This window comes from Colletes gigas, unplaced genomic scaffold (assembly GCF_013123115.1).
Source record: "Colletes gigas isolate AHSC1104 unplaced genomic scaffold, ASM1312311v1 Colletes_gigas_Sc00001, whole genome shotgun sequence".
Taxonomy (NCBI): domain Eukaryota; kingdom Metazoa; phylum Arthropoda; class Insecta; order Hymenoptera; family Colletidae; genus Colletes; species Colletes gigas.
This window is the reverse complement of record NW_025106630.1, coordinates 3,584,291-3,610,891: the sequence shown is the minus strand read 5'-3', so window position 1 is coordinate 3,610,891 and position 26,601 is coordinate 3,584,291. Positions and strand designations below refer to the sequence as shown.

Below are 26,601 nucleotides of genomic sequence, written 5' to 3'. Positions count from 1 at the left end.
GTCGCCGCGCGCTTTCGCGAAGAAGTCTATCGTATCGGTCGTTTCCGCTTTTGTGGCCGCGATAGGACGGCTGCTGGCGAGGAACCGGCGTCCTTCTGGGTGCACTCTCGTTCAGGATATTCTTAGGTATCGACTCGCGGGACCCTGGAGATGGCAACAGTGGCGTTCCTCGGATGGAAAATTAAACGTAATACAACATTTTGCTATCGGATAGCTGTCGGTTGAAAACCTTTCTCGTTGCTGCTCGTTATGCTCGCGGTCGGCGTCAATACGAACACAATCCTTCATCACGCGAAGCGTTTCGCCTGATAAGCATTTTACTGTATCGAGGGTTGAGAATCTTGTACGCGAGATACAAATTAACACGTAAATTTTGTACTGCATCGAAGAGATACTGGATCGGATAACGTTTAGAACTTTAATATGGTAAATTTTCTAGGGATTCGCACCGGAACAGACAACGAGAAGTTCGAACAGAAAACAAATTTCCAAAGCAAAATCGTCAACTCGCGTTCGAGTCTTTTTGACCGTCGAAGGGCACCGTTTCCTCGGCGAAATAATATCGACGTCGGTTTGACGTCCACTAAAAAAAGGCATTAAAAAATATAGTCCGCTGCAGATAATCCATGACTCCCACAGATCTGCTGGGGAAAACTATTCTTTCGCGACTAGTTGAATCGCTAAACTATTCTCGCGTACCGTCGAACGTCAACGTCAAATCGATATTAATGTATTAAAAGGCAGCGGTTTCGGCGCGTTCACCACAAAAGTCGCCGGAAACGCGTCGAGAGGCTTCCTCGCAAGAACGAGAGCCGCGGCGCTGCGAGGCGTACGGAAAAATCATCGTTATTGCGCGCGACGTACAAATCACATCGACCACGCCGATAGCTAGCACATTATCTTCACGCGAAGACGATGAGGGCAACAAAAAGGAACTGTTTTACAATCGACTTTCGTCTGCCGCGTCGTTGCGTTCTTTGGTTTCAAATCCTTATCACAAGTTAGCTTCACTAACGTTATGTAGAAACCTTCTTCTTCTTCTTCTTCTTCTCCTTTCTTCTTTCTTCTTTCACGAGTGTGTGTGTTCGTGGTAACGCGAGACTCTCGCGTTTCGATGCCGGGCGAAAGCCCCAGCCGCGGCTTTACGCCATCGTCGTTGACGATTACTTCGTTTCCTTCTTTCTCGCGTAATTGACTCGTCTTGCTGGGCCAACGGCTGGATGGATACGCGATTCTCCTCTCTTCCGTTCTCGGTTCGAAACGTTTTTCTCGCTCTCTTTCTATTCTCGCGAAGCATCTCAACGGAGGGGAAAGAACTCGTGGAAAATATCTGGGCTCAACGAACTCCGGGAGGAGGATTCAAAGACGACGAGTACCCTCTTGGAAAAATCAGTTCGAATCGAATTTCTGCTTCGAAAATATTCCGATCCCGGGATTACGTGCCGAAGCCTCTCGTCTTCGAGATCGTCTCAACGAAGCGAAACGAGTACTTTACGAGTGACCGAAGCGTCCGTCTTCGAATGTCATCCTCTCGTACGTGGACGTTCCTGTACTTGTGTCGTTTCGATCCCTCGTGCTTCCGTGTTTAACAAACATGCACGCGAATCGCCTGTACGATTCGTTGACCGCTAGAGAGGCTCGAAATTCGCCACGATTGTCTACCGTTCTCCTCGTCGAATCGAAAACCATAGGAATACAAAATCTAACTCGAATCGTGGCGTTTCGAGGAGTCAACGCGGTCGCGGTAACTTGCAGTATCAGTATCAGCAAGAAAGCGTCGCACGGATAACTTGGAAAAGTCCTTTAGCGATACGACGTCGATCCTTGTTATCCTTCCGTAGCCTTGCTTTCAGCAGGATAAGATGACGCGACGCGTAGGATCTGAGTTGTTAAACTATAGAGGCATCTTTGACTCATTCGCGTTACGAAGAAGAATATTCGAACAATGTTTTAGGCCAATATCGTAATATCACCGAACAAGGACTGCAATCATTTTTCTCAATTGTGAAAATAGTAAAAGGCTCTTCAATTGTATGAGGACAAGAGTTACAAATTATGTGTACAACAAATTTCAGTAAATACTTCTTCACCCATCTAAGAGTTCAATGAGCAGCTGGAAATTACAAAATTTAGTTATCTTTAAGATTGGCTGGACACTGGATGAACGTTCGAAAGTAATTCTAATGATCCTCTAGGCCAGCCACAGATCGTTGTCGAGGTTTCGATGATACTGTTGGATTGTATACAGAGATGACTGTTGGCTAGGCACCGACAAACTGAACACTGATTCCTCGCTTTTAGCTTCTTAGTAGTTACTCTACGCAGGAGTAGGATCTCCGTATTCGTTGTTAGCTTACGTTGTTATGGTTCCATCCTGCTCTGTTTCCGAATTGTTGCCATCGACTCAGCCAACGAGTCGTCTCTGTATAGTACTTGTTTCGATGCCTGTTCGTGGCCGTTTGAATCACCGACGCGAATGAGTTCCAAAGGAGCCGTTTCGTTCGCGTGCCTCGCAAACAATATTAACCCTCTGCCCTACAACCACGCGTGAGACTCGGGCCAAATGTAAACACCACGTGCCAGCGTGGAATGGCTCGAAGGGTGGGTAGTTTTGTTTACATTTTGGGCCCACGCTGTTGGACTTTAAATCGTAGGGCAAGGAGTGACGAAACACGGAAGCACCGGATGATCATAGAGTAACGCATTAAGTGCCAAGAACGTCCCAGAATTCGTTTTTGAGCCTCGTTCAGCGCTGGTGTATGTGCGTGGTGAGGTGCTTGGAGAGATAATCCGCCCTGGCGAAGCACTTGCCGCACATCTCGCAATGGTAGGGCCTCTCGCCGGTGTGTATGCGCAGATGCCTGGTGAGATCGCTCTTCCCGCCGAACGCCCGTCCGCAGAACAAACAAACGAACGGTCGTTCCCCCGTGTGCTTGCGCACGTGGAGCTTCAGGTTCTCCTTGGACCTAACGCACTTACCGCAAAACGGGCAGGCGAACCGACGCTCGCGCCTGTCCACCTCGTGGCTGCCCCTGGCCAGGCTGATCATCGCCTCGGTGGGCTCGGGTCGGTCGTCGTCCACCGCGTTGTCCTCCACGTCGCCCGCCTCGCTGGTGCCGCCCCCGGCCCCGGAGCCCCTCTCGTTGCCTGTCGGCGCCTCCGTCATCTGTACCTCGACCGCCTCGCCCGGGTTCTCGTGCACGCTGGCCGTCTCCGACACGCTCTCCTCGCGAGCGTTCTCCGCGAACGTCGCACGGGTCTCCTCCTCGCTGGGGTTGGTGGTGGTGTCGCTTCCGGTCTCCAGCTGCAGGGGCTCGCCCGTGCTGGACACCTGGTCGCTGCGTTCCGCCGCCGCGGACACCGACAACGCGGTGCTCTGAGGCTCCGGGGCACGGTGCAGACGCTCCACCGCGTGGTTCAGACGGTGCTTCTTGAACGACTTCAAATACCTGAACTGCATGCCGCACACGTCGCAGGTGAATAGCTTGTCGGCCGGCAGACGGGCCCGATGGTTCTGCTCGCGGTGCTTGACGTACGCGGAACGGTAGCGGTATCGCTGGCCGCATTGCTCGCAGGTGAACGGCTTGTCGTCGCTCGCCTGGCCGGCGTGCTGCAGCAACGCGTGCCGTTCCAGCAACCAGGCGGAAGGAAACGTCGCCAGGCAGACGCCGCAGCGACGCGCCAGCCCCGCCAGACCGGCGAAACCGCCGTGACCTAACAGGGAACCGCTTCCGCCGCTGCCGGCCGATCGTTCCACCAGGGCGCCCCAACCCCCTGCCTCCAAACCGAGAGCCAGCGACACCTGAAACGATCGTGGGTCCGTTAGATGGAACGTCGATTCGACGACGGGGGGGATGGTTCTGGAGGAATGTTCTTCCTTTCGTGGCGTTGCTTCGCGCGTGGCGGAAAGGATGAAGATCTTGGGAAGGCAGAAACGGAAAGGAAAGAAGAGATAGTGGACTCGTCAGTGAGGGAATCCTAGCAGGCTCTGCTTTAGATGATTGGGTAATCGGTCGAGAAGTGTATACGTAGGAATGGAGGAGTTGGTTGAGTGCTTGCGAGAGCACGACCCTTCTGGTGGGCGAGTACGGGAGGTGACGCCACACTTTTCTCGCAGGCACAATCCAAGTTTCATCGATCACCTTTTTGCACTGGCATTTTGACCAAAGGGTGGCTTCGAGAGAAATAAATTGATTGGTTCTGGTATATTTATTAGACTAATCATGGGCACACCATGGCTCGACGCAGATTTTAAAATAAAAGGATCCACTTAAGGGAATGTTCCACTTTTTGCATGTGAGACAATTTCCATTGAAATTTGAATATTTTTTGCGTATGAAGTTAGTAGCATGTTTGCTTCATTCTATAGCAGACATACATATTTGATTATATTGTACACAAACAAAGAAGTCACAGCCACATGCATCTAGCAGTGACGTCGATACTAAACAGTAGAGGAATAAAGCGTAGGAATTTTATATATTCTATTTTTTATTAATACATTGTATTACTACCTTACCCATGGTTGATTTTATTAAAAATCAAAAACAAATTTAAAAAAAAAATCGACAGGAATAGAAATGAGGAGAAATTTTTCAGCGAAATTGAAAAGTTTCAAATCTGTCTAAAAAAAATTATTTTTGGTTGCAGGGATAAATTGCAATCGTTTTTGGTGAATACACATACCCTCGAAATCCTAACCATTTTCGAGAAAAAATTTCACTACCGAAAATATAATCTGTGGCTAGAAATGTTTCCGTAATTTTATTTTCTGTCCCACTTCCTCTTGTGTTCATTTCTGTTTTCTGCTTTTCCATGAAAAGGAGTTTCGTAAATGAATTTTTATCTCCAGAATTTATTGACTGCACAAGGTTGGTATATTTGCATCGTTTTAATCGAAAAGGATCGAGTTTTCTGTACAAATTTCTCATAGGTATTATTTTTACGAATCGAAAATTGATCGCCTGCTCCCTAATTCTACATAGCATTTTTATCAAAATCCCTGGCACCCAGTGCAAAGAGTAATTGATTTTACGTGGAATGGCCTGAGGTCGTTTAAAAGAGTCTGCGGCGAATTGTTCGGTAACTAGACGCGGGTGTCCTTGGAGTTGGAAAAGTATTCTTTATTTAGTTCTGACCTTTGGAGAAAGCGTCGCCGATAGGAGATGTCTTCCAACTAGATGATTGTGATTTTAATGGGACATTGCGTGGAACTAGAGCGTGAAGGTTCGCGTAAAAAATGATTCTCCTTTCAGTAAAAAATTTAATCTGAAAGCTCCTCGCAAGTTACTTAATTGGATTACGTTACGAACGGGATTCATTACTTATAAGTGTCCCTACGTGTCACTAAATTGCGTTTATACTCGCAGCTCCCGTGGTTCCATTCATGCAGGTTCGAACGATCGAAAAATCAATTTTGTTTTGAATAAATCCAGTACAAGTGAATTTTTGACATTTAATTTAATTTGCAATATTAATCTTTTGCGTATACTATCTAAATATTCTATTTGTTTCTTACAACATCACTCTGCGGAGAACTGTTTTTGTTTATAATCGCGTAACTTTCCCGTCGCAATAGGGTGAAATTACAGTTTAAAGTTAGATCCACTTCGGAGGAAATTTCCGCAAGAAAAAGTTTATTTTTACAAGCTTCAGAGTGTTTTTCCGTGTTCCATAAAAATTAGAATTCTCAAATTGCAAACACTCCACTCGTGATTTTGCAGGCATAAAATGGAGCTCGTTACGAGCCCTTATCAAACACCCCTTCGTTTCCGGCGTATGCGTTTAGAAGTGCATAAGATATGAACTTCACATGATACAAAGATCGTTGGAAACGTTTATATAAAAAAATATATTTCATTTGGAAAATACTTTTTTATTTGTTGATACTCTGATTTGATTATCTACGGATGGCCAATCTCGTGTAAATATGAGTGGTCGCTAAAAAACATGAATTTCATTTTAATAGAAGTACATGACACGAATAACGTATAATAATATAATGTAAGTAATACGATATAATGTGATATAGTAAAATAATGTAGATGGAATAACAAAATATTCATGTATCAGAGTTTACACAAAACTGTGTATATGTTAACTATCAACTATAGCCAAGTACAAGAAAATTTGTGGAATAATTTTAATAGTAAATATACTACTGAATTGAGGCTTGCAACAGGTGTTAATAAAATTAGGAATAAATAATGATTTTTTGTAAATTAAATTACTGGCACATTTAAATATTTATTAACAATAATAGCGAACACGTACCGTTTAAATGCAGCATTGCGGATGCAAATTTTATATGAAATCACCAGCGAGGGCATGCATTTCTCAAACTACGAAAATAGAGAAAAAGCTTGCGTTCTTAAAATAGATGTAACTTACCGATCGTTTCTGCGTATTTTGTACGCGATCTACTTCTTCGTTTTACCACGGATACTGACGTAGCAGACATTTCTTCGGGCGATTTAAAAATCATTCAAATAAAACGTCGACGTAACGCAGAACTAATAACGATTTAAACACACGATAAACAATTCTAATGGAACCGAACCAACGCGATTCGTTGGAACGGTAAAAAGGAAAAACCTGTGAATTGCGGGTGGTCCTCCTGTAACACGGTTAATTTGCATTACAAGTATTACAAAAATTGGAAAGGAACTTGTATAAGGCAAATAAATTTGTATGGTAACTGTGGTTGTTAATGATTTTTCAATCTTGATAAAAGTTAAATAAAGAACAAAAGAGATAATAGTGGATCCAAGTAGGACTCTAGAAAGATGAAAAATGTGATTAAAATCGTGTTCACGGAGCAGCGTGTTGCAGGAGGGTCACTCTCGTCCCGCTACGAAAATAACGGACAGGGAAGAACAGACAACAGACATCAGGTTCAATGACCTATTGTTAACACAAACAGTTTGCAGCTTTTATTTCACAAATTGTTAATTTACAACTATGATATGCATTCGTTCGCCTAAGAACCGAAACAGAAACGTCATTTTACACGAAACAAGGCGTGTTATCCACAATGATCAGAACGCGTATCGACGTGGTGAGAGTTTACGGACAAGTCTTTTCTCGGCTTTGTCGTGCCGGCCGAGCGATCCACGGGGATCGTGCTCGCGCGACAACGTTTTCAAAAATCACTTACTAGCCGCGATGGTGACATTCCGGTCTCTTCCATCAAACAGACTCGCAACCTTACGCACATATCTCCCCGTAAACGCGCGAAACGGACGACGGCCGTCCGATACGACGCCCGTTCTGGCCGTCCATTTCGCATGTTCGCGTACCAGACTTCCCCTCTTTCCGGCTCGACTCGCACATCGGGTCCGCGACTAACAGCAAAAACATTCATTCGACGTGTATCTCATGTACTCTTGGTTGTTTCGCTCTTCCGCAACGGAAATCGCCCCTCCGAACGCGTCCTTCGACCGCGTTCTCGATTTTTGGCGCGCGCGAGCTTTCACGGAGGTTTGCGTCGTCCTTCCTCGTTCGCGAGCCTCCGCCTTCCGCGTGCTTCCTGTTCTTTGTTCCTACGGACACGACGGAAGCGCGGGAATCGCAAGTATTACAAGGAGATCCACAGTCCTTCCGCGAGAGGAAACTCCTCCTATCCGTTGGCAATTACGTTACAAGAAACTACCTCGCGGAGCTGCTAAGATCGTCCACGATCGTTTAATAGCTGGTCATCGAGGGGCTGGTAACCATAGAGTGTCGAACAATCAATTCAGATTCATCGTTATTTCTTTAACTGAGCGTCGATATAGTTGTTGGAGGCTTTGCATACTCTTCTATTATATCATCAAGCTTTGAAGAAAAACTGAGTTAAATTTGGAGTCTCGTTCTGAGGGTCTGTGAGACGATTTAACTTCCCTGATAATTACTCTTGGTACCATGTAGATATTTAATACATTTACAAGTTTCATTTAACTCTAATAAATGTTTAATATATGTCAATGTAATTATTTGAAAATTTATGTAATCCTCCATCAGTTCATTATTTTTTAAATGCTTCAAAGGAAAGTTGATTTCCATTTACCAATTTGGTACAAATTAACATTAAATGATTCAGTTGAGTTACATAAACATCGAATGGTTTAGAAGATGTATTCGATAATGTTCCACATCCTTAACTCTTAAAAAAATTCATCAATTTCTTCGAATTCCTCGATTCTCAGCCCCTCGACAACTTTTCCAAAAATTCTTAGCTCCGTTCGAGTGCAATCTCTTTAGCTTCGAGGTACAGGTACGTTCCGTAAGACAAAATGGTCGTCAAGCAGGTGACAGTACCGAACCCGACGTCGAGGATTTTTGTTTCGACGGGTAACGTCCAGCCCCGCTCGCGGAAGGTCTTTTTCCTCTCGTTGCAATACAACGAACGCCAGAAAGACGCATAAGCTTTCGGAGCACCATGTGTGTTTCGTTCGTCCTCTGACCTGGCTTCCACTGGGAGCACCGTCGACCGAACGAGCTTGCGAATCGTCGATCGCTGAACGGATTTCGAAGATCGCGTCGCAATCTCGCGTCGAGACGACCGTTCGCGGAGGAATAAATCGCGAAAACGAGACGCACCGATGTTCGTTCGCGCCGTCGTCCTCTCCGCCGCGAAGATCGCGCTTCGATAATTCATATACGTGTCCTATCGCGGACCGCGTTATCTAAGATCAGCAAGGTCGCGCTAGAGAGTTCCGAGTATCACGCGATATTCCCTACGTACGGGGTGGTCCCGATGTGTCGGAACGAGCCACGCCAATCGGCGAAATTTACGAGAATTTCTCGAATTTGAATCGTCGTTAATTTTTTTTCACGGCGAATTAATTTCTGTCCGATCGAATCGTGCGAAGACGTTCGAATCGAATGATATTTAAAAAACTCTTAGTCGGACTGTGTCGGGGTTCTGAGAAAGAATGGGACTCGGAAAGTAAATAGATCACCGCCGCGGAGCCAACAAGATGGAAGTGATAAACGCGTGGTAGGCAAGGTAAATCTACTTCCTGTGCAACGAACCTGTTAAAGAGCGGTGCTATAAATTTTCATGAAGTATTCGTATGGATTTTTCTTGCACACGGGTAAGAAGAGATCGTGGCGTAACCGATATTTTATGTATCAGGCCTTCGATGAATACGAAGGCACCGTGGAAGAAGTCCGTAATTACTTTGTAATTGTTTTCACCGTTTATGAGATATTAAATGAAATTTACAATTATTTGGAGAGCAAACGATGGAAAAATAATATATATACGTTACTGAAATTGTTGCACGGTTAGACCACCGATCTCGAACGCGTTTCTCGCGTCATAAATGTTTCAGATAAATTTTTAATCGCGAACAATGGCACGAACGATCGCGAGTCGCAACGAAACATTGACGTAAAACGTACGTGACATCGCGCGTGTTCTTTTCGCGTCTCGAGAAACGTTCCGGGGAAAAGAACTTGTCAACCGGGCGGAGAAACGAGCCGAAACACGTACGAGCAGATAAATCCTTCAAACATCCCAGCCTCTGCCGTCCTCGCGATCTTCTCGAATCTACGTCGTCGTCTGCGAACGTTTTAACGTGTCAGCGAGCGCTCTTGCATGATCTTAGATCGTTACGACTACGGGCGCTCATTTTGTTCGATGATTTCTGGACCGGAAACGAGTCCACGGTAGACAGAAGCCGCGATGACGTCGTTAAAAGTTGCTCGCGCGTGACGAGTAAATTCTAATTATTCTTGGGTATTCGGATTAAACTACAATCTTCCTTCCACGTTTCTGAGCACTCGAGTCCGTGGGAACGAACAAATTCCATAGATTTAAAAAAAAATGAACGGTCGTTCGAATAACTTTTTACGGCTCGTAATTATTCCATCGACTTCTATGTTCGACGACGGTGGCTCTCCAACGATTTTGTCTCTAAAACGTTCGTTCAAGAATTTCAAGTTTTGAGAAATAAGTAACGCAAATTCAAATATATCGATCTTCGACTTGAAAATAAATGCAACCATTGTCTTCGATTATCATTTCCGTGAAAAATATTTCTCAAGATGGACGTAGTTAGATTAATTACGAGCGATAATGTGACATCGAATCCACAATGTGGAGAACAATGAGACCCGTCGATTGCTCAATAAACAATTTAGCGCAGTCTCCCCGAGCACCTCTTTCTCTAACGGAAACAAAAGCAAGCGTAAGATTCAACGATGTCCACGGTAAATTACCTACAGTGGCAACTGTGTCAACGATCGACGATATCCTCGTCATTGTTTCGAGCTTCCTCGATATTGGATACCCAGAGAATTCTCTTCGACATCATCGCGGCCCTTCGTCAAGAAGTACGCGAAACGTTCGAACACACGGTGCGTCTCGAGCAAAATGGCACCTCGCTTCCGGCGTGTGGCGACCGAGGCAAACTAGCTACGCGCATTTAACAACGACACTCCGTCTCTAATCTCTATTTAGTTACTCGATAATCAAAGCGATTGGACGTCAAGTGCTGGGTGTCAAGGTGTACTGAATTGTAGTCGGAAACGGCAATTGGGGGTAAAAGGGGGGTGGGTGGGAAGGGGGAAAGGGGGTTGGGAACGAGGGGGGGGTGGGAGGGGGTGGCGTCATCGATTTTCGCGACAGAGAAATTCGGGGCGCGGGTCGCGGCCGCGCGTCACACATCTGCAAAGGAAAAAATCTAAAAATCCTCTTGGTTGGCACACAAAACGAAACGATGTAGTATCATGCGGGCTTCCGGTTCGCCGGCCGCGGTTTGCTTCCACGGCCGACCGGATGCGTCCCGCGCGACTCGTTGCAAGTATGAAAAATATCCCGGCTTGGTAATACCGTTTAAAAAAGTTATTGCATCTGGGTAACCTATGTTGTATAGGTACGTTTCTTTATCGTATATTGTACAAATATTGTTGTAAGTCGGTACAAACGTTACTGTAGAAAACATAACAACTCGTAGGTTCTTCGTCATCTTTCTCTTTGTGTGTGTGTTACTGTTATTTCTTCTTATCGTTCTCGCTCTCACTCTGAATCGCACACCAAGCATACTTGTCTCTATTCTGCATCATTCGCGCGCGCTCTCTCTTTCTCGTCCTTTCTCTCGTTTTTATATACGGCAAGCTTAGTTAAGTGTTATACAATCTGTTAGCGCTATGCAAAGATCTCGATCTACAGGGTGGCTTTTTCAAGGTATCTTCAACGATGCTCGTGTCGTCTCTTTGCGTGTTACGGTGTTACGTGTATATGTGTGTGTGTGTTTCTGCGGGTTTCCGGAGCAAACGAGAAAGAACGAACCGAGAAGCGAATGCGGAAATCGAGTCTCGTCGAAAGGACCAGTCTGCGCGGTTCTCTATTCTTCCGACGCTCGGAGAAAAGCGCGATCGACGTATTTTCGAATCGATCAGTTCGCCTCGCGTACGGACCGTGACATTAATGGATTCATAGTACCGTCCATTAATGCTTTTTCCCTCAAAGTACGAGCTGCACTTTGCAAATATTGCTAACGAGTGAACTCCTAGCACCAGTCTTTAGCACCACGTGCGCCAGCAAATCTCTTGCCAACTGTCAACCCCTTCTAACAAACAAATTTCAAAATCCTTTTACCTTAATTTTTTACGTTCCGTTTCTTCATCGATCACCCAATTTCCTATATTTTTACCTACGATCGATGAACGGCAATGACCTAATAAATTCCTCCAAGTTTTCAATTCGATTCGAATTAATTGCTATCAGCTAACGACGACGATTGTCGACGAACGGACAAACCTGTCTAAAATATTTTTCAAACTTCCGTCGAGTCTGTATCGTCCGTACGATATTAACGGCGAAAGTGCACAGACCGTGGATGAAAATCGAGACGATGTTCGTGGCAGCAAATTCGCGAGAGAGTTCAACTTCCACGCGAAGGGATTTACGGTTACGACGAGCATCCGAGGACCTTGAACGAGGTGCTTACTAAGTACTGTAAAAGTGCGGCCTTGCATATCCCTCCGTTCGATAATTGCAGAAACGGACGCCCCATGACTGAAATATGCGACGCCGATGATTCCCGGTATCCTTAGCTTTCGCAACGTTCGCTTTTGAGGAAATCTGGCGACGTCAACTTTATCAGCGCGCTCCTCTTACGTCGGTGTTCTTTAAACGTTACGCCTTTGCGCAGTGAGCGCCATAACAGAATAATATATATATCTAACATTAGTCAGATCGAGCTATTGGGGGTGATTTTAATTAATATTGCATAGAAACTTTAACGTTTCATTCAAAGTTGTTGAGTAGATTCCTCACCAGATAATTTAAAAAAATTTTCCTTTGCTACCAATTAAACGGAGATTGTTCGTACTCGCGTTTCGTAATGTACCTTATTACCGGTGCAAATATGAATAACAAATGGAAAATCGATGATTTTAAAAACAATTACAAGAATATTTCACGAATTAAACAGAAAATATTTGCCGATTTCCACTTGATCTCATTCTGTAATCATCTATATTTCCGTCGGTGCTTTTATGGGGGCGTTAATTTCATTTGAACGGATTTATTTCGATACAAACGATCGCGGGCTGTTTGCAACGTTTACCGAAACGGTATTTAACGATTTACTTTCGTCATTAATGAAAACTGAATGTATCGGATAAGCTTTACAATTCCGTGGGCAACATTAATTGCAATCGATAATGATAAACGTTTCGTGTAAAATTGTGATTCAATATTCCATAACTCGAAACAATATTTTCTTCCGATTGTATTTCTTCGTTTAAATAAAAGCGCAAGCTTACTTTTCGTGCTGGTGGAAAATGCAATTGTTTGCGGAATTAAATCGCCGCAAGGCACGTAAATTTCTGAATTTATCCAAATTTACGAGGAAAGAATCTAAATTAACAAACCACTGTCCGTATTAGAGATACGTTTAATTACCCAATCGAATGACCAATAGAGTCAAAGGATCGCCATGACAAAGTAATCCTGGAAATTCTTTTTCAAAGTAGTCTTTCGTGGAATCCGCCTCCCCCCGGAGCCAACGAACGACAAATGTCTCCGTCGGGGTTGAGCCAAATCCAATTTCCGTGTCTCGGGTTGAAAAAGGACGAAATAAAAACGAGAAGTACTAATGGAAAATTTCACGAATCGTTTGCCACCGGTTCTGCACGGAGCTTCCCCGGGAAAAAGGACGCGAGTTCAAAAATGTCACGCAACATTTTTCACCCTCGCGCGACTCTCTGAAAAGGTTGTCCGGCAGTTCCTGAAATAGACGACGAGGTAAGTGAAAAAGCCTAGAAGGGCAGAATGAAGAGTGGTAGAGGCGCGTGGCACATTAGTGAAACTGTCGCGAAAAAGATCACGTCAGCTATTGGTCGACTACAGCGATGTTGATAGTTTCTGATAGTTCCATCGATACATCGACTCCTTACAAGTAAACGTTTACATTGGATGTGCATTAAAAGCTTTAATGGCTGACTGCGTTCTACGAAAACGGACTATTGGAATATCTCAGAAAATATTTCGAGCCTCTGGTCGCAGAAATAGTTCTAATTTTGTAATCGAAACTATAATTCTCTCGGTCTGTAATACGATTTTTGTATACGACTGTCGTCTCTTTGGAGCAACTTTTTTAGAAGATGACTCAGCAACCATGACAAGGTGGAAAGTAAATGTCGGAGCTTTTTGTAGCGAAGGGACTCAGTACAGTTGTTTTGAAAACAATGGCAGATAACCATAATAAATGTTTCAATTATGACTCGATAAATTCAAGTTTCTTTGTAAAATATTTTCTGGGATTTCCTGACGATACAGTGCGTCTTATTAAAAATCTGAAACGTTGTCTAATCAATGTTACTTTTTATCGAATGCATTATTGATTCATTATCGATGGGCAGCAAATACGTTTCTATCGAACAAGCATTAAAAGCCTCGATGCTGACTCTATTCTACGAAACAAAGCGTTACAGTGTTTCTGTCCTATTAACATCGTAAAATACATCCTACTTGAATTGCCTTCCCACAGAATATTTGTCGTTTACGTGAGCTCAAACTTAGAGTGCGTGGGACGATTAGAAATATCAAATATTCTTCGAGAAAGGATCTTGCCATTATTGTCTGACAGCAGCGATGTGTATAACATTCGATAGTTCAATCGACACTTTTACTTCCTGAAGATTCGGTGTGTTCTATGAAACGAACTAATAGAGTGCTTTCGCGCTGTTAAAAGCATCAAGTATCCTCGAGCTAAAATGATTTGTGCGACAATCGACACCAACGAAAATTCAATATTTTTAACGAACTATCCTACAGTGAAAACGTGCAGGGTCTCCCCTTACATTCGTCGAGATTTACCACTTTGGGGGAAAAAACGAAGTTAATCTGACATTCTCCAAATTTGAACGTTCAACATTTCCTTTTGCAAAACCTAACAGTCTAGGATTCGTTTCAATTCATCGTGACATTATCTTCCGTAATAACAGTAATTCTCAACGTCAAGAAAATTAATTATTCGAGCTTGTAACGCACGACTACAGCAATGATTCGTAAAATGAACGTTTCTGTCTTCGACCCTCCAAATGAAATGGAAACGTTCGTTTTACGAATAATCGCTGAAGCCGTGCGTTACAAGCTCGTTTTTTTTACGTTTGTAACGGCACGACTACGGAAATGATTCGTAAGATGAACGTTTCTATCCCTTTCATCCGGAGGATCTTCAAATAAAGGTGATTTCGCAGCTCAAATACAGTTACAGATACAGTTGTGTATAAATATCTCACGTCGAATTTCTACTGTACGAAAGATGAACGTGCTCGAAGCCTGGAGCGACGTTCATCTTAAGAATCATCGCTGTGTCGACAGAAGGAGATCGAGATCCCAGTTGCAGCGATAAACCTCGAAATCTCGTTGAAGAGCGGCTGTACACGCGGCACCCCGTGCGCTCGCGATCCTTGGACAAGTTTCCCAAGGTTAGGCTAACTTTTCTCTAGGTAAAAGTCGAGGCGGGGCGCACACACGGCTATAAACCGCGTCGTCGAATGGGATAGACGTAGGAACGTGTCACCGGGTGACCCGCTCCGCGAACTCCGGGAACGCGCGTCGTCGCGAACTGGGGTAGTAGGAGCAGTCTCGGTGTGATCGGTCGCACGGGGGTGGTAGGCGTAGGCCTACCACGCACACCGATGAGGGGTTGTACGTGTCGGGTCGCTGCTGGAAGCGCTAACAAGCGTTCACCTGTCGATACAGTCCAGGACAAAATTCGAGGGACGAGTGGCTCCTCTGATTACGTAATGCCTAGGGTTACGCAACCCTCTTCCCAAGGGATGACAATTTACAACCAATCGCGGAGGAACACTGCACTGTGTACGCAAGAAAGGAACCATCTTGTATTTGTCTGGAAATAAATTGCGAAAACAGGGTCTCCCTCGAGTCAAGTGTCTACTTTGTTTGAAAGCGATGTAGACACTTTTGAGTATAACTTAGAAGCGTGGTAATGGAAAAGAAACAAATTCGTATGTTTTTATTGGGTCGTCAGATAGCAACTGCTCGTAATATTAATCATTTGGTGATGAAACTACTGAAGGGGCAGTACAAAATTGGTTCGAGATCCAACATAGAGGCCACGTGCGATGGGAACAACTGTTTCTGATCACTTGAGGTAAATTGGTGCAGTAAAGGGGTTCGATAAATGGGCTCCCTATGAGCCGAACGAAAGACTAGATCGTTATGAGATTTGCTCTGCACATCTCAGACGTAATAACGATGGTTTCTTACGGGAAAGTTATAATTGATTAACGAATCGAAGGAAAAATTAATCGTTGGACGCCTGGAAGTGTTTCGCGACCTCCTTTTTCCATCTCCGATCGTTGATTTATTTTGCAACAGTCGAAGTTCGTACGAGACGACGATTAATAAGCAATTTCAGAAAAATATTGCTGCACAGATTTTCTTCCAGGTTTCGAATTATGAGTAGCAACTTCAGAAAATAATTTTCAGGGTGAAGATTGTGAAAGGCAGTTTCTAATTGGCTAATGGATTGGAGCGAAAATTAATCATTCGAGACGCCTAGAAAGGTCTCGTTACTTTTTCCGGTTTCTGATCGTTAATTTACGATTTCGTTTTGAAATTAGATTTGAGAAATCAGAAGGTAATCCGAATTTTGAGATCGAATCCTTTTTAAAAAATTCTCGCGCCTGAATAACTCGTAAATTAATGTTCGAAAGAAAATCCTGGAGCAACAATTTCTGATCGTACCGATCCGTTTATCTAGGAATATTCTCGATCGTAACGGCGGATCTTTCCGGTAGATCTAGCGAAATATACCTGGCAAGTTTTACGACGCTCTTCAAGGTATTACAGACACACTGATTATGCTAAGCAGACTAACTGCACAGAAGAATGAACGAACGAAACGACTCGTAAAGCGAAGATATACGTGCTGGAATTTATGGTCTGACCTGACGCACAATTGTCCGATTAACACGATCTTATTCTACTGTACAGCCGTTGTGCTATAAAGTATAATCTCGAGTCCAAAGTGGCGTTACAAAACTTACAAACCAATTAAAACGTACTTACTCTACTATACAGCCATGATACTAGAAAGTGTATCTCGAGTCTGAAGATGTCACAAAACTTACAGACCAATTAAAAGGTTCTTATCGTACTACTATACAGCCATAATATTATAAAGTACACCTCGAGTCTAAAGGGATGCCGAAAATCTTGCAGGTGTATTCTACGTCTCGAAACTAAGAGAGGAATCTTGATAAATATATGCCTAACCATAAGTTTTCAAGGTCCAGGTACTTTATGTTAGACCAGTATTTCGTGATCCACGAAGTAGTTATTATTTAGATATGCTTGCATTGTATCATTATGGAATCCTGATTAATTTTCGATACTTTTATATGAAAAATTTAGCCTCTGCCTATATAATGTAACTTTGAAAGAATAGAATGTTTGGACATTTTTGTTAAGATTTTCTTCTTAGCATAGAATACGTCTGCAAATTGTGTACACCCTGTTAGACACACCCTGCATACAACTGACCAATTAAAGCAATCTTAGGTTAGGTTTTAAAATTGAAGTTAGGTTTTAATGGCAGCACGTTGGCTGCACCTAGCCTCTTACGCATTTTTGTACTTCTTGTTCTATTTGTTTCTATATTCATATGTATCTGTTCCCTTTCGCTCGCGCAACGGAGACGTTCAACGGAGATAAAATAAAAATCTTATCCTATTTCTAATACCCTACACTGATAATGTACAAATATTTTATAGTATTACGGCTGCATGGCGGAATAAATTCGTTTCGAATGGCCAGTTTTGTGTACCAGGTCAGTCGATAGCTTCGTGCACATTTGTATTTACATTATGAATCGTATCGTTCTGTTCTTCGATCCGGGCGGTATAGTCTGTTTAGTATAATCAGCGGTTAACGAATAATTCATAAAAACTGATATCAGAAAAGTGTCTAATAAAAAGTAATTTTTTCGTAGCCACGAAAAGACATTCGGTTTAAAAATTAATCCTAACAGACTATTACCTATTAATTTTCATTTTCATGAACCGATATCACCGATGCGAATAAATCGTTCGATATTAAATTCGTTTTAAGTATTCAGAGACGCGGGCTACGGATATAAATTATGCACGCTTGTCACTTTTCACGATGCATCCTTGCTTTTTGTATCTCCCATGAAATTTAGTACTACTTTTCATGGAAACGTTTTTATCGGGAAATTCGAGAGACATCGAGAGAGGGATTTCCGGAATAAATGTATATCAAGATATCCTTCCGGCGGTTACGAGCGCAAGGATCGATATAATTCGACTCATGAGCGTTTCAGGAGTTATTCAATTATTCCCGCGCCCTGCAAACCAATATGGCGAAATTGCCTCGCGTTAAAGTCGTCCTCGAGCCTGCGAGATGGTTACTCCATTTCTTAAATTTTCAGTAACTATTTCTTGGAGATAAATTGGTTATGGACAGGAAATTATTACCATCAACAATAATGAATTTTACATACTCTCATTTTCTGAATTATACTTTTCAGTTCTTGCAAATATCAGAATTCGTGCAACTTTAAATCTCTTCTCTCGCGAGTTTCTTTTCTTGAAATTCTAGGTTTGTGTGACTGAATATTTCTTGGGCATCGCGTGGAGGTATAAATTGGTTATGGACAGGAAATTATTAACTTAACAAGAATGAAACTTATCTTCCATACTCTTATCTTTACAGTTTTCAGTTCTTGCAGACACCAGTCTCTTGATAATTATCTTCGAATATGTTTAATTTTTAATTTCCTCTGTTGTGATCTCTTTACTTCAAATTCTAATTTTGAGTAATTACACGTTCTTCAGATATCGTATGGAGGCATTAATCATTAGTAATTAGTGATAGGAGCATTGAAATTTAGCTATCTGTTATTTGCTCTTTCTCTGAATTGCAGTTTCCAAATTACTCCGAAACATCAGTTCTCAGTAATTCAAAGTAATTTTGTTTCCATTTCAAATAACTTTCACACAGCTAATCCAGATTAGATATCTACTATAAAATTACTAATTATTTTTAGTAATTACTCCGAAATATTAGTTCTCAGTAATTAAAAGTAATTTTGTTTCTACTCCAAATAACTTTCACACAACTAATCAAGATTAGATTTCTACTATAAAATTACTAATTATTTTTAGTAATTACTTCGAAATATTAGTTCTCAGTAATTCAAAGTAATTTTATTTCCATTTCAAATAACCTATACACAACTAATTCAGATTAGATTTCTACTATAAAATTACTAATTGTTTTTAGTAATTACTCCGAAATATCAGTTCTTAGTAACTCAAAGTAATTTTGTTTCCATTTCAAATAACTTTCACACAACTAATCAAGATTAGATTTCTACTATAAAATTACTAATTATTTGTAGTAATTACTCCGAAATATCAGTTCTTAGTAACTCAAAGTAATTTTGTTTCCATTTCAAATAACTTTCACACAGCTAATCCAGATTAGATATCTACTATAAAATTACTAATTATTTTTAGTAATTACTCCGAAATAACAGTTCTCAGTAATTCAAAGTAATTTTGTTTCTACTCCAAATAACTTTCACACAGCTAATCAAGATTAGATTTCTACTATAAAATTACTAATTGTTTTTAATAATTACCCCGAAATATCAGTTCTCAGTAATTCAAAGTAATTTTGTTTCTATTTCAAATAACTTTCACACAACTAATTCAGATTAGATTCCTACTAAAAAATTACTAATTGTTTTTAATAATTACCCCGAAATATCAGTTCTCAGTAATTCAAAATAATTTTGTTTCCATTTCAAATAACTTTCACACAACTAATCAAGATTAGATTTCTACTATAAAATTACTAATTATTTTTAGTAATTACTCCGAAACATCAGTTCTCAGTAATTCAAAGTAATTTTGTTTCCATTTCAAATAACTTTCACACAGCTAATCCAGATTAGATATCTACTATAAAATTACTAATTATTTTTAGTAATTACTCCGAAATAACAGTTCTCAGTAATTCAAAGTAATTTTGTTTCTACTCCAAATAACTTTCACACAGCTAATCAAGATTAGATTTCTACTATAAAATTACTAATTATTTTTAGTAATTACTCCGAAATAACAGTTCTCAGTAATTCAAAGTAATTTTGTTTCTACTCCAAATAACTTTCACACAACTAATTCAGATTAGATTCCTACTAAAAAATTGCCAATTATTTTTACCAATTTTTCCCAGAAAATGTTACAGAGTCGTTTTATCGCGATCAGACCGACGGCACATTTCGTCGAAAATAAATTTTCCCGGAATAATCGACTCCGGTATTTATACTTTTCTTGGCAAGAAATTTATGTGTTTCGGTTCGTGCTGTCTCGCATCGAACTTTTGTAAATCCAATCGCGCCTGGTTCGCGGAAACGCCTGATCGTCGTCCGGCACGAATCAACGTCCGGAGAATTTTGCCCGAGACTGTATGTAGGTCTCGTAGGTGAGAGTATAGCGTTGTGTCGGTGCACGTGTAGGCGTGCCTGCCTACGCTTGGAATTGCGCAGGTGGGCGTGACTTGGGGCGGCGCCAGGTGAGTACACCCCTGACCTCGGTACCGCAACTCCACGCGTGTCTCCGTACCTATATCGGCTTCCGATTCGCCTGTCCAAGGCATGCGGTAAGAATCATCGACAGTCCACCGTGTTTCCCCTCTAAACAAGACGTTTCTTTCATCGAAATGGGTCAGTTACTCCGTCGAATGGCTAAAACCTTACAACGTTACGATCGACGGTAATTCCACCCCAAACGAGCTTAAATTTAAAGTTGCACGATTCGAAACGATCATCGATAGTTTCCAACTATTTTTGACTCGAACCAAAGGTTAAAATTTCTTTCAAGACCCACCACCACAAAAAGCTGAACGTTTAAAGAACACTCGAAGGGGGTTGCACACGCCACCCCAACGCGCTACTCTGTATTAAAAACGTTTTTTTCCCCCAACAATAAAATACACGATATGTTTCGTTTCTCTATACGTCTCGTTTGAATTATGCGATTCCACGACGTCTCGGGCCCACGAACGATCGTACGCCCACGCATCTCTTATTCAAACGTTCGTTCCTATCCTAAAGGCAACCTGCAGGAGCCACAAAATTCTATCAAAAACCGACTTAAAATTCTTTTCACCGGTATTTCGTCGACGGGTCTCCTCCCCCGGGACGAGTTCGATCGAGCGTCCTAGCACCGTTTGTTTAAACTGGTCCTCCCTTGAGAATCGATCACGCTTAATCCGCGACGGATTCTCGCAAACATACTCGAGGCGAGGGTAACTTCCGACCAAACATCCGACCAGCCTCTTTCCTAGACATCTTTTTTTCTTTTTCACCACAGTTTTCGAAGCGTAAAAGCGCGTTTACCTATCGGCGATACTACTAAAATCTAACGTCCGAACGTCGTCTCTCATTGTCGCGTTGCGAGATGATTTTTATTTATCTTTTTTTTTTTTCTTTCTTTTCGTTCCAACATTATCGTTAGCGATTCCTTCGATTTCGCTTGTTCTCCATTCCGCCGGTAAATCTTTCTTTCCCTCTATCACCGAAAAGAGCAGCAGCGTGTATGCCTGGACACTACTGTTCGCCGCGCGCGATCGTTATCGTCGCGGATAAAATCGAAACGATTCCCGAACACGGTCCCGTTGCACGACGAGTCGCAGATTGTACCGCGAAATCCTTCCATTTCGCCGCGACGATAATCCACCGCGCGAGGCGCGGCGTGTAAGAATGAACACGATGTAATGGAATTCGCGTAGTATAAAAGCTCTGAATTCCCGTGAAAGCGGGTTATGCAATCTTTTTTGGTCGAGACGCGTGTTCCCAGGGCCGACGTTAGTTCTCGGGATCGGTACGATTCTGCTCGCGGTCGGTTCTCTTCGGCGTCGAGATATTTCGAGCCGAACCGTCGCTCTACGAATTCTTGCACGATCGCCGGAAGCAACGATACAGCGTTCGAAGCGATGGAAACAACGGGGAAAGACTATCGTGCAAAAATTTCCGACGCGACGAAATCTAGGATTATCGACGATGTGCGACGACGTTGGCGAAACCCGAATGCGGATCGTCGGTGTCGTCGAAGCGTCCGTTTAACGTCGGCCCTGCATGTGCGGTGTGACTTCGAAAATCGTACAAAACACGGATCACAGTAAAATAATAGAGCATTCGTGCCCAATGTACAAACAATAAAGTATAGTATCTACCTAAAAATTTCGTCAACATGTTTTTTTTTTTTTCATTGCGCTAGGTTGTTATTTTTTTTTCTGCCTAAACGTTATCATAATGTCAATAATTATGATTAGGTGTCCCCCGTAGTTAATGCCTACGCATCTTTACGTGTGTTTATGTATATATATAAGTATTATACGTATTACACGTACAGTGTTTCCTGTACATGTAATACGGTATAATAAATTTCACCTTATCCTAGATATTCATACCTATAGGTAATTTCAGTTTAGATTAGTTTTCCTATTCACATATTCGTCTATATCAATACGCCGGTGTATACAATAATTCTATGTTAATGTCAGTATCACTAGTCATATTCAATATATATTTATATCGTAGAATAATATCTCTATGTGTGTTGTATGTATTTACAGCGCCTCGGTTTCTCATTTTATCGTTTGTATAGTACATTCGCACTCTCGCTCTCTCTTTCTCTCTTTATATATATAATATATATATATATATATATATATTGCATTATGTACTAAACTATTAAAATACTAGTATAAATATCTCTTGACATATAATATATATATATTTTTTCATATATATATATGTATTCATTTTATTCATTTATTTATATATATATATAGTGTAGCGTGATCAGCGGAGCCGAAGAAATGGTTTCGAGTTTATTGGTTATTACTCTTTCATATATATATATAATATATGCAGCGCGATGTCATTTCGACGTCTCCGCGAGGTTCTCTTCTTCGCCCTTTTCCACCCCTTTCACACTCACCGCGCTCCTTCCACGTCTTTTCTCTTTCATATCCGTCTTTCTTCACCTTTGTTTATACAGTTATTGCTATTGGATTCATTGCATAGTAGGTTGTCCCGTGTGAACTGATATTACTTACTCGTTTTTACTCTAACTCCATTAACCGCCCACGCTTCTCGTCGTTCGTCCGCGAACGCAATCATCATTATAGAAGAGAAGATGTCGAGCGATTTCTATCGTTATTTCTTTCGACCCCTTTAGCGACAGCGTCCTCGAAACATCGCTCGAATATTAATACGCACAAACGTCGTGTGCTTCGATAGGTGCCCGGAAGCAGGGACTCTTCTCACCCACGTAACGAACGTCAAACAATTTCAGTCGAAGAACAAAACTATTCCGCTTCCGGGAACGTCCGCTCGAATGTTATTGCAAACGTCTTTGTGCAACGCGAGGACGACGAGTATCGAACGAAAACGACCGGAAGGGGTTCGAACAAACGCGTCGAGGGTTCGTTTCGTTCCACGCACGGTCGAACCCTCGGGATCGTAGTTGTTGAGCACCAAGTATTTAACAATTAACTATTTCAGTCCACTAAAAATTATCCAATTGAAATTTCTACCGTGTTGCTCCGTTTCTTCTCGCGAGCAACGGTTTCTCGGATACCTCTTGGAAAATCGTTTCCGCGGAGCCTCCGAGTAAACGGTTTCCCAGAGCTTTCCTCGGGGAAACGTGACAAATTGCGATGCTACGCGGGCGGATAAGAAACGTTCTTCCCGCGCGAAGCTCTTTGATCGCGCGAAAATCACGAGATGCGTCCTCGCGGATTATCGCGCGTGAACGAACCGCCGAGCGCGTTCGTCATTCTTCTCGCGCACGAATTTCAAAGCAGAGCGCAGCTTCGCAACATTAATCAACGTAACTCGCAGCATTAACGTCGTATCGTGCATTCGAAGCGATCGTTATCGCGAATAATTAATCGAGCGCGAAAGTAATCGCGGAAACTCGGGGGGCATCGATGAACTTCGACCCCTTAAAATTATGCATTATGCTGCCCGAAGCGCACCGGAAACTGTATTTATATTTACGAAACGCATGCCCACAGTGATAATTAACACAAATTGCTCCGAACGAATTTACCTCTTTCCACGATTAAGGACTCGAAGAATTCGCCACGTTTGCACACGTGTTTTTCAAGAAGCCGTTCGAGCAATCAAGGGACAGTTCAGCCCCTAATCGTGGAAATGAAGAAGCAACCTCCTCGGCGATTATTTTGTCTGAAACCAAAATAAATTCGAACCTTTGTCTGTGAAAATTTAAATTTAATTTATATGTTTTCAGCGAACGTAAACAAACGTTACTTTGGAAAATAATGAATATTTATTTTGATGGTCGAACGAAGTCATAATCGTCGAAGAGGCTGGTACAAATAATGCGCGAGTATTTGATAGAAATTAAATGTGGTCGAAAACGCCTCGACGATCGAGACATCGACAATCGATCGCGTGCAACCCCCGCGGTCGACCCTGATACGAGTACCCCTTTCCCGTTCTCTCAGTCAGTCTCCTATTAAAGTCTAAAATATATCGAGTCTGCGCGGGGGTCGGAGTCCCGGTTGTCGGCGTCTCGACGACGCGCGTCGATTCGTCCCCGGGACATTTTCGATCAGTCGATCTTCTCTTCCATGAGCAAATCGCTTGCCGCCGCAACGAACGAACCGTTTCTCTATCGCGACTATCTAGTCGAGCAGTGTATATTTATATATTTTTTTTTTTTCACCTTTAGATCGTTACGCCTTAAACTTAGTCGCTATTACTATTGTTCTGTCTCGCGCGGTTCTCTCCCCATTTTAACAGCGACAATCGGTCGGCCAGCGCCAAGGGTCGAGGGCAAGAGACGCGGGGCGACCCGACGCTTAACCTTAGGAACACATGTGTTTCGCCAATACGGATGCGTTGGTCGGCTCGTGCTTCCGGGCCCGAAAATCCTATCGAATTCGACGAACAAACAAATTGGAAAATTTGTGCAATACCGAAACGTTTAAAAAGAAATCGATAGCTTAAAGGAACCCACTTGAGCTATCGAAGCAATTTCAATACGAATTTTAATGAATATTCTACCGGTATAATAAATTAAGTCTTTAAAGGAAAAGTTACTGAAAGTTTTAGAATTTTTTAGAATCATGGATCCTTGAGGAGATAAGTATAATTTTAATATATATTAAATTATGAGGAAGAAAGGTGTATGTTGTGAGACCAATTTTGTGGATTCCTTTGATTCCGTCGATGGTTTATGCGTTGAATGTTTATTAGAAATTGTGTCATGGAAATAAACGAGTACCTTCTGACGCAGAATGATGCACGTAGCGTTTACAAAATTCATCGGAATTAGTTCCGAAATCACGGAGTCCAATTTCGTAATTAATGAATCACGCGTTGCTTTGCAGCGAAACTCTGAAACGCTGCCAGAAAAGCCTCTGCACTGGCGACTAGTTCTTGTAACAGTTTCCAATTTAATTTTGAAGATAGCGTTAATTAACATGGAATAAAGTACGGTTAATAACGAAAACGACATTTAAAACGGAGCGCTGAATAACGTTGGCACTCGTCGATTAACATTTCGACTCAAAGGATCGATATCCACCAAAGCCATTAAACATACTTTCCAAAAAATTCCAATCATGATGTTCGCTGAGAGGCGAGAAGAAGCGTTTAATTTTCTCGATCACTCGTCGTTCGTAAATCGCGACCAAAATTATATCGAAATTATACAGAGAATAAATTCTAAAAATTCCGTCAATTCTATTCGCGAACCCTGCACAGAGGGAAATAAATTATTCTTGTATTTAAATTGGCAAAGACACTTCGATGAAGTTTATAAATTTAGCAAAGCTCACTGGTGAAACCTGCGTGATTGGAAATTAATGGTTTCGAGGATATTTAGAAATTTGACGTCGTGTTTTAAATTTTATTCGATCTAAAAAATTGATTGCATCAACCATCGATTAACGTAGGAATAAGGAACCGATTCGTTCGATAATAAATAAATGAAACGTTTGCACAGAGCAAAACTAATTCCCGAAAAGTTTGAGGTTAGGTTTTGTACCAGTATTACGGTCGTACCTGCACCTAGTTTATTACGAATTTACCTGGATGCTATCGTGTAAATTATATTTTTGTGTGTATGTATATTGTAGGATAAATTGATTATTATTGTAATTGATTGAAAGTCACGAGGTGGAGACAAGAATCCATGACAGTATCTAGATAATAAATAGAACTCGTGTAACGGATAGATTTGGGCCACGTATACACGTATATATCATCCGACCGTCGAAATTGCTCGATAATTTCAATTTTACGCGTTAAGCGTGGAACCCTCAGCCCCTGACCTGGTTTCGTGTCTCCGTTCTGCGTACGTACTCGCCCGAACAATGCGGCGCCACTCGAAACGTACAAAAGGGCGGGAACAGGCGCCAACGAGCATGACCGCCCTTAGCCCTTAATAACACGAGCTACGAAGAGAATTCCACGGGACAAAGGAAAACAAAAGAAGTCCCATCGATGACGCGCCGAGGAAGTCGCGCTCCAAAGAGAACACCGGGTCTGCTCCGTAGCTGGGGAATGGAACAGGAATTTCCTGGCGTCGCGGATTTAGGGATCGGAATTTCGAGAATCCAGACTGACCATTGAACCCGAAGCACGCGCTGTGATTTTTCTTCGTATCTAGGGAGCTGCTGTTTCTCTCTCGAATCCATGAAAATAAGAATTTTTATAGCGACCTAATTAACAAGAGTCAACGATTCTATTCGACAACATTCGATATTAAAATTATCAACACACTTTTAAGAGCCTCGTTCCTCCGAATCACTCCGCAACGTCACAGCCTTTTCTCCGATTTTTTTTATTTAAGTGGAATTTATCTAACGCTTCGGTTCAAGGGTCGATCGGATCGTTTCCAAAAAGAGAAAGAAGTGTGGTCCCAAGGAGAACTGTTTCCTTCGGAGATCGTTTCTCGCGATCGGGCGGTCATCGACGCTCGGCGCGGTTTTGATATGAACTACAACTGATATGGGATGCGTTCGTTTTACACAAATTTTAATATAGTTCCGTGTAAACGTGCGAT

General features: G+C 42.2%; 1 protein-coding gene across 1 annotated transcript in view; it reads right to left on the bottom strand.

The window, feature by feature from the left end:
• Positions 1-548: 548 nt before the first annotated feature.
• Positions 549-26,601, bottom strand: part of LOC122402926 (protein bric-a-brac 1-like) — a 98,127-nt gene continuing 72,074 nt past the window's right edge. Inside the window, exon 4 of the mRNA XM_043406162.1 lies at positions 549-3,802. Coding sequence (XP_043262097.1) covers positions 2,747-3,802 — 1,056 coding nt within the window. The 3' untranslated portion in view covers positions 549-2,746. The remainder of the gene's footprint in view (positions 3,803-26,601) is intronic.